Genomic DNA, 9362 nt, shown 5'->3' with positions numbered 1-9362 from the left:
GATTCAGCCTAAACTCGGAGTGTTTAAGTCCGAACAAACATAGAAGTAATCCTTGTTGGATTCCGCTCCCACTTTATCCCTCACAAATCCAAGTTACAGTATAAGAGGGAAGGGCCTGGATTGTTCCCTACAGTTCCGACCAAACCGTGCTGGGGGCAGGACAGACTCTGTCTTTGTTCTGTCTTCCTGCTGAAAATGTATAAACTCCACTCTCCCCTCCCAATTTTTATACTTCCCTTCCGCAATGCAATTTTTTTTATCCCCTATACCCCCTTATAAGATAGGCTCCGACTTATATATATAGCAAAGAGAGGGAAGAAAACAAGGAACTGTATGTTATTATTTCAGTATGCATACTTCACACAACTTTTCGGATATTCTGAACTCCTGCTTGGGAATGCCGAATGGGATTCATGGGATTAAAACCTGCGGCTAAATCCAATCCACGGAGAGAGAAATATCCTGAAAATTAATGACTCCTCCCTCTCTCTGCACTTTCCGGTACAAATATTGTACCGTCACGTAATCACAAGTCTTTCAGGACTAGGTCATTGTGTACCGGCACGGTCTTTTCTGCAGAAGTGTGGTACCGGCTCGACAAAGTTGCAGATCATGAGTGCAGTTTCGACTCCAACCCTGTTCCTATCTCCGTGCGTTGAATGACGCTGCCGCTAACCTCTACAAAGTACTCGGCCCGTGACAGCTTGGTCAAACAAGGGTCGGCCCGATGTCGTTTCTCGGCCCGATGTCATTGCAAGCGGCCCGATCTGTTTAGCCCGGTTAAAAATAAGATATTAGAGATTAGACACTCAGAAAATATGTTTTTCAGTGTTAATGACATTGTAACCGTTTTTTTACCTGAAGGTCAATCATCTAATGTACATTGCAAGCTGCCCCCCCCCGTACATCGAGCAAGCTATTCCCTGTTTGGAATAATTGTATCGTACAAATTGAATCTTCATTTTATTTAGACGACAATTTTTTTTCTTTAAAAAACCTTTTTTTTTAAATTCAATATACAGGGTAACCGGCCCAGAAAGCATGAAACTGTAAGAACGACTTACAGGTCTTCAAATAAGATAAGATAAGTTTTATTTAATGGTTTGTTAAAGAAAGAAAATAGTTTATAATTGCTGGAAATTATAAATATAAGTAAACAGACAGTTTAGATTCCGTGCAGTCGTCTCTGAAGTCTCATCCTCTGTAGTTTGTGGGTAACATATGAGTACTTAAAAGACTATAGACTTTTTGTTCTAATTCAGCATGTATAAATCCTAATCTTAGTTTTCTGTTTTGTATTCTAATATTAAAATTTGTTATACTAGCCTTAGAGTGCGCTTCGCGCCCATCTTCTAAATTATTTGTGAACATTAACATATATGTTCTCTTTGTGTACATCGTAAAACAAAACAAAAATAATTCGCGGATTTTCACAAAAAATTTCGTGGATTTTCAAAATTTTAAAAAATTTAATGAAGATCGAATTTTGATGGAGACAAATATTTAAAATTTTGATCATTCTTAAATCTTCCCTGGGGTCCCTAGATGTCCCACAAAAATTTGGGCCCGCTCGGTTCAGCCGTTTTGACGTTTATTGGATACAAACAAACAGACAAACAAAACGACAGACAAGCCAAATTTATATATAGATTGTTTTTTTTTATTTAAAATGTTGGTATAAATAACTGTTAAATCTTACCAATAATGATTAATGACTACAGTAAAAGAATAAGGAAAATATGGAATAAATATCGACTTTGTGCTTTTTTACAAATAATACGAAGGATTAATTTTTGCATCTGCTGCCGTAGACAAACTAGCTGAAGGGCCCGGCGTTGCCCGTAAAAAAATTGAAAGAAAAACATTTTGAAAAGAAAAAAGGTTTTAAAAAAAAAACGATTTTTTTAGCCTAAAACACCCCTGGCCACCCATGAGTGTCCACAAAAATTTCAGCCCAATCGGTCCAGACGTTTGGTCGGCAAAGGCAACATACATATATATACGAATGTCTTGTTTTAATATATAGATTTATATACCTCTAAAATGTTCAAGGCACTGTTTAAAAAGAAGGATTAATTTCACACGACCAATAAACGACAACTTTTTGGTTATTACTGTATTTAAATATGAAATATTTGATATTGCTTTGCAGTTGCTGCATGATTAATTATCGTTATGTATTAAGATGTTGACTTTTTTATAAATCTATATATGTCTGATTCTGATGGTGTCTTATCCTATTCGCTGTTAAGACTATTTATTTTACACTTTGCTCTCCAAAACTATTTCACACATTCCGCGATATTTGTTGTCTTACATTAATACGAGCAGTTTTAAGCATTATAAGGTCGTCTTACATGTTCTTATTTTATCTCTTCTTGCATCTTTTTTTGTTAATTGTTGTCTTAAACATTAAAATAATGTCCTAATCATTCTGATTTTTATGCAAATCTAACTTAGTGCCCTTAATTCTGAAGTTTGCATAGGAATTTAAAATTTATTTAACATATTTTGACGTCGTCTTAAAACTCTTTGCAGCATGGAGATCATGACAAACACTCTGTTCATTTTCCCCTTTTCAAGGTTACAGTGATAACAAGAACATTGTAGAATGATTGTTGCCTTCGTTACTTTTTGTTATAAAATGTCACTAGAAAATTTATATTTTGACATCTCACAGAACTAGGGTTTTCAGCGAACGAAAATTTTTGTTTGTAATGTTTTTTTTGCAAAATTTCGCGTTTTTTCGCAAATATGAATTATGTGAAAAAATGCGAAAACAGTGCTGCAAAAATTAATGTGCAAAAAAACTGTGGAATTCTCACTCCATATGAAAGCTTAGTTAATCATTTTCGCATTTTTTCCCCCAGAAACTTTAGCATTTGGGTTTTGCGAGATTTTCGCATTTCTATATCCGCGAAATTTTCGCATTTTTTCGCGAATCAGATAAAAGCGAAATTTTGCGGAAAAAACGAAAATTTTCGCTTTTTTCTTTAGCCAACGAAACGCGAAAAAATGCAAAATTTTCTACTAAAAAAAAGAGTCACCCTTGTTGGAATCCCTCCACTGAACTGCTTTTAGAAAAAGAATAGTTCCAAATTATAAAATCGATAAATCTACATTCATGATAAAAGAAAGAACAAAAACCCCACTTTTTTTTACTATTTTTAAGCTATCTCTGTAGTAAACTCAACAAATAAATTGTTAATTTCATTAAAATTTTCAACTTTATTTTTCCAAAATGTACATAAAACATAAAAAGTTTAATCATGATCGTCATCGACAAAACAATTAAATTTTGAAAGAAAAACGAATGGTTTTCAGAGGAAAAAATGTTCAAAGTTTAAAATAGCTATATTTGCTTTTTAATGTTGAAATGATAGTTCAGATTTGTCCATTATCAAACTATCAACTCATATGTTGAATAAATAATGACATTTTATTAATATTGAATCAAAGAAATCATGAAAAGAGTGCTGATTTCTAACACAATATCGGAATAAATGTTGGTGATTTTAAATAATTTTGACAATTCTGTATTTTGAACAAAACAGTGCAGTAATATGCAGATTCTTACAAAGAATTATTTCAGTTTGAAATAATTTCAAATTTTTAAAGAAGTTCAAGTTTAGTGTAGATCAAAAGTTCAAGTATAGTGTAGATCAAAAGTTCAAGTTTAATGTAGATCAGAAGTTCAAGTTTAGAAGATTAAAAGTTCAATTTTAGAAGATTAAAAGTTCAATTTTAGAAGATCAATTTCAATCAAAAAGATCAATATTTTTAAAACGGTATTGGTTTTACACAGGCCCCATCATTACAAATTGATCCAGCAGGACAACAGTGCTCTTTATCCCTAAAAAAAGTGTGTTTTTAACATCAAGGGTTTCAAAAAAAGATGAGACTTTAGCGATATCATTTAAATCTTTACTTGATGAAAAATGTGGAAGATATCGTCGTTCTTGAAGTAATTCTGATAATTACCTCCCATTGTTTTTGCAATCTTTCTAACTATTTATTTGCCTGTCAAGAAAAAAAGAGGGAGGCGAGTTTAGGAATGTTGGGTCCTAAAGTATCGCTATACACTCGTGATGTTTTAGGAACCAACGTGAATGAAGAGAATTGTAATTTTTTCGAGTTTTAAACAAATTTAAATGAGATGTTTACACTTCTTAACAAAAAATAATATTTTGATTCTTCTCAAAATCTACCTTTTTTTCAGGTTTTAAAAACTGTAAAATCTATTTAGTTTTTTACCGCATATTTTTGAGTTTAAAAATAAAATCTAATTCAAGTTTTAGGATTTGTAAACCCGCAACTTCTTGACAGAATTATTTACAATTAATTAGATTGCATCTTTAGGGTTGCAATTTAACATTGCTCCTGTTTTCAGCTGGTTGCAATGTAAATATCAGGGCTTCAATAGTGTCATAATTTTGTTCAAAAGTTGGAAAACTAATTTTTAATTAATTAAAAAGAAAAAAATTTATATAATGATGATGATGTTAATAAAAATAATGAATCATTGAACAAAATAATAACAAATATAATAATACTGACCAGATCAAGAGGACAGCATGTTTGTGTTACTTCGCAACTGTAGCTTTTATCTGGGCAGCTCTAAACAAGTTAACTATTTTATCAGTATTGTGTTAAATACATTTATATTATTGATTACATTTAGAAATGCAGATATACCTTTCTGTTTGCTAAAACGGAGAGAAAAGAGGAAGACGACTTTTGAGGTTTTCTAATTGTCAGCTTTGTCTTGGGAGTATTAGGATTTGTAATTGCTCCATCTATTGTTTGATAATCGGAATTATAAAGCTTGTAGGAAATGTTGGATTTTTAGAAAATTAATTTTTTTATAAAATGACACGATTTTACCTAATTTTTGTAAGAGTAGTTTATAACTGTTTCCAACACATCGCCCTGCTTTAATATCACACTCAAGACCTTCACAAGTAAAACAATTTAAAGGTTTTAAGGAATGAAAATTCCCGAAAAGTGTATTAAAAAATCCGCAATTTAGAAGTTTCGATTTCTGAAACAATAGTATATTAAAGACCTACTCAACTACCTCTACTTTCTAGACTCTTTATTTCTAATATATCTAAAAGCAATAAATGTATTTTAAAGGGACAGTAAAGGAAAAATGAAAGGGGGTATAGGCTGAAAGCTAATCACTTTAGTATGGTAGCCAATTAAACCATTTATTATACTTTAAATAAATCTAAATTGAAAGTACGCTTTAATGGATGAAGCTTTATTTCAATTCAAAATAGACATAGATTAGACATTTATTCAAGAATTACAAATCTAGACAATTCTTTCAGCACAAAATAACAGACTGCATTTTGGAAATCCCAAAAATATGATACTTGACTATTAACTAAGTGTTTTAACTGGAATAGTTAAAAAAAAACAATATTTACGTCGTTACTTCGTTTATTTTTTTTTACACCCTTTATAAAACATGCAGGGTTACCCATAAAGGATGAGACAGTAAAGACGACCTGAAACTCTTTAAATCTGACAATTTCGAGGTCTTCTGTCTTTTCATGGCTTATTCAATTATTAGGCAAAAAAAGTTAACAGTTTCATGGATCATGAATAAAAGGCAATAGAAGATTTAAATTCGGTACAATCCTTTAAGGTTTACCCTGTATCTGAGCAATCCCTTAGAATGTTTACATCACAAAATACATTAAGCATACAGACCTTCGGGACAACAGTGTAATCTGTCTTGACAACAAACAGCGTTCCTGGAAAAAGACAATTGAGAATCTGTTTTCAAGTACATGAAAGATATGTTGTGCTTTTGGTAGGCTCCACAATTAATCTATATAATAAAACAAGACATTCGTATATATATATATATGTTGCGTATAGCCGGCCAAACGGCTGCAGTGGACCGATTGGTCTGAATTTTTTGTGGACACTCATGGGTGGCCGGGAAGTGTTATAGGCTAAAAAAATCTAAATTTTTTTTTCAAAATTTCTTTCACTTTTTTCCACGGGCAACGCTGGGCCCTTCAGCTAGTGAATATATATTCGTTTTATACACTTCATAATTAAGTGTTAGTATAGAAGTACAAATGTGTTGGACATTATTGCTTCCAATTCTTACATTATTTGATACACGTGTATGAGAACAATTACTTTATTTACATAACAGACAAGAAATCCATAGCAGATTTAAAATTTTAATCGCGGTCTCTAAAAAGATTGTTGAAATAACAACGAGATAAAATTGTTAGAAAAAAAACAGTTTTCAAGCTAACAAAAAACAATATCTTCCACTAAATTTATTAGCATAAGAGTTAAACGGCACCGTAAAAATTTTAAGCCACTTGAAATTAAATGAATAGTCCCTTTAACCAACAAACCAATTTGAATATTAAACTATGTCCAACACTAGGACTGGGCAAAGTTCCATTAACGAAACGGAAATTTTGGAAAATTTACGGAAGATCGTCCGTTAACGAACGGAAAAAGCCGTTAATTTCTAAAATGCAAACTAGCAGAATAGTCGTTTTTGAGAAAAAAAAGTTTGATGCGGTCTTCTTATCCACCCTTCGTGCGTTAAATTAAATTGTTTAATGTATTTTGATGTTTTTTGACCTTGTTTTCAAACTTTTTCCATCTATTTTTATATTAAATAATCTTTAACGACTGTCACCGTAAAAAATATTGAGATCAGGAGCTTTAAAAATAACGGAAATTACCGTTAAGGAAACAATCGTTCCATCCTTAGCTAAATCTAAAACGTTAACCTGACATTTTTTTAACACTTTTAAAATACCGTTAACGAAACGCGTCAACCCTTCCCAACACTAACCTATAAGGACAGCAACCTATTCCCTGTCCTGCAGGTAGTAAACAGCACGTCTGTGTATCATCACCTAGATAGGACATTTCATAGATATGACATTTCATAGATAGGACATTTCATAGATAGGACATTTCATATATAGGACATTTCATAGATAGGACATAGATAGGTCATTTCATAGATAGGACATTTCATAGATAGGACATTTCATAGATAGGACATTTCATAATTATGACATTTCAAAGATATAGATAGGACATTTCATACTTAGAACATTTCATAGATAGGACATTTCATAGATAGGACATTTCATAGTTATGACATTTCATAGATAGGACATTTCATAGTTATGACATTTCATAGATAGGACATTTCATTGATAGGATATTTCATTGATAGGACATTTCATAAATAGGACATTTTATAGATAGTACATTTTATATTTGTTTGCCCCCCAACATAAAAAAAATTGCATCCAACTAGAAAAAAACCCTTAAAGGTTAAACATTTTTTTAAATATTTAAAAAATTGCCATCAAAATAAAGATAAAGATTTCCTATACGCAAATTTGCCACAAACTTAATTAAAGCCCCAAAATAAAAAAAATTGCTCCCAAAATATCCTGTTGGTAAGGTTAGTTTTTTCATGGTTAAGTAAAATACACATTAACTTGCTCCCCTTCTCTCCCATAGAGAGGGGCAAAACAACTTTTATTCCATTTGATTTGTTTTATTTATATTATTCTGAAACAGTTTTATCAAAAAAAACTTGGATTTAAAAACCAAGTGATTAAAATTTTCCTAACAATTTTTGCTACATTAAACAACGTGTAAGAATGGTTTAATATTGTGGATATTTTACATGAAAATGCGGGGTCGTCTTTACATTGTTTTCCCGCCACAAAACCAAATAATAACATCAGATAAATAGCGACCATTTTGTCTGAAATCAAATTAATCAATATTAAATTTGTAATCTCATCAGAATTATTAAAATTTCTTGAACAGCTTTTTCCTTTTTTTTGAAATATGAAAATATATAAAACTTGAATTTTTTATTCGACGGATACAATTTATGTAATGTATGATTAACTCTTTTTTTAAAACTTTCTATACAAATCTGTTAGTAAAAAACTACGTGGGTAGTGTGCAGTGGAAATTGCTCTTTTAAACATTTTTAATGTAAAACTAAAATATTCCGTAGCTAATTAAATTTTTAAATATCACGGATTTAGATTTTTGATATTTTGATATTAAAGGATTTCAAAAGAATATGAAGATTCATTTGTTTCTTAAAGGGAATGCTGTCCAAAAGTAAATTTCTGTTCATCTTTTTAAAATTACGAAACAGTCAGAAAAAATAGAAACAGCCACAGAAATCTTTCCCTTTAGTAAAAGTAAATTCAACCTATATGAAGCATAAAGTCTGACCGCGTCAACCTTGTTGCAACGGCTAGTCCTTTCCATAGAGCTAGGTACAGTACAAACTGGGACCGGAGAGGTTTACCCGGCTCGGAAATTCAAATGTACTACGGCTGCCCGTGACAGTAGTATAACTATTTAATACGTACATAGTAGGCTTTATCTCACTCATACAAATGGATTCTAGAATTTTAAGGGTACTGTATTTAAAGCATGCGACAAAACACAGTTTGATGGTTTTCTAACGGTTGAATCGCATTTTGGCCTTTTCCGATATTTTCCGATAGGAAAAATTTTAATTAACGGTAAAAGAAGAAGAAACCCTAATTTTCCGAACATGGTTAGTTGTTGAATACTGTACACTCAGATATAATCATTATATTTTTGCAACCTGATAGCGTCAACATCTGATATTATAAACTTAGATCATTTGATCTAACAGAATTCTTAATTTTAAATATCAGAGGTCTACGACATTGGGTTGTAAAGAATCTGAATTTGTGCCAGTGGTTCAATTCCTTTGTAATCGCGTTTTGGTCTTTTTCTACTATTTAAAATGCAACTGCATACAAAAAATTTTAAAAAACAAAACAAAAACAATCTTTGTTTAAATAATCTAATTGGGATCGAAAGTGACAGCTTGCTGTGTCGACAAGGACCGAACTGTTAAATCAGTGTACAATATTTAGTCTCTCCTAAAATATAGTAAAAGATAATAATTTAGAAAATAGGAAGACATTTAGAAATATCCATGAACTGAATCCGAATCAAAAATAAGAAGGATGGAATTTTGTAAACTTGCTCTTTACAGTAATAATAGTAAAACAGAATAAATTTCACAAATAGAAATTTTAAATTTGAGAGAGTATTTGATTCTGAAAAATTCTAACGAGGTGCACGCGGACGACACACTGCACAGTGCACATGTTTTAAAATGTGTAATTGTAATATATGATTTAACGTGGGNACATTAAATCAATCCCTTGGCCTAATAGACCGAAAATATCCCGCCCAGGGTAGGGTTAAATGAAAATATCCCGCCCAGGGTAGGGTCAAATGAAAATATCCCGCCCAGGGTAGGGTTAAATGAAAATATCCCTTCCCAGGGT

The 9362-nt window shown here is 31.6% G+C and overlaps 1 protein-coding gene across 1 annotated transcript; it reads right to left on the bottom strand.

The window, feature by feature from the left end:
- Positions 1 to 3847: 3847 nt before the first annotated feature.
- LOC111702371 (granulins) lies at positions 3848 to 7770 on the bottom strand. Its single transcript, XM_023474034.1, has 7 exons — positions 7694 to 7770; positions 6839 to 6902; positions 5719 to 5762; positions 4885 to 4953; positions 4696 to 4796; positions 4558 to 4617; positions 3848 to 3853 (listed from the first exon to the last, which is right to left on the bottom strand). Exons 1-7 carry the CDS (start codon positions 7767 to 7769, stop codon positions 3848 to 3850), a joined length of 420 nt encoding a protein of 139 aa, XP_023329802.1. The 5' UTR covers position 7770.
- Between the last annotated feature and the right edge of the window lie 1592 nt (positions 7771 to 9362).

This window comes from Eurytemora carolleeae, unplaced genomic scaffold (assembly GCF_000591075.1).
Source record: "Eurytemora carolleeae unplaced genomic scaffold, Eaff_2.0 scaffold510, whole genome shotgun sequence".
NCBI lineage: Eukaryota > Metazoa > Arthropoda > Copepoda > Calanoida > Temoridae > Eurytemora > Eurytemora carolleeae.
This window is presented reverse-complemented; position numbering and strand designations above follow the sequence as displayed.

What these genes read in the sequence shown, in the direction of transcription:
- LOC111702371 (XM_023474034.1), bottom strand. Translation starts at nt 7,769, where the DNA reads ATGGTCGCTATTTATCTGATGTTATTATTTGGTTTTGTGGCGGGAAAA. An exon ending in ATAGGTTGCTGTCCTTATAG is followed by an intron (nt 5,763 to 6,838) that starts GTTAGTGTTGGG and finishes GTCTTTTTCCAG; the next exon opens with GAACGCTGTTTGTTGTCAAG. An exon ending in ACTACTCTTACAAAAATTAG is followed by an intron (nt 4,797 to 4,884) that starts GTAAAATCGTGT and finishes ATCAAACAATAG; the next exon opens with ATGGAGCAATTACAAATCCT.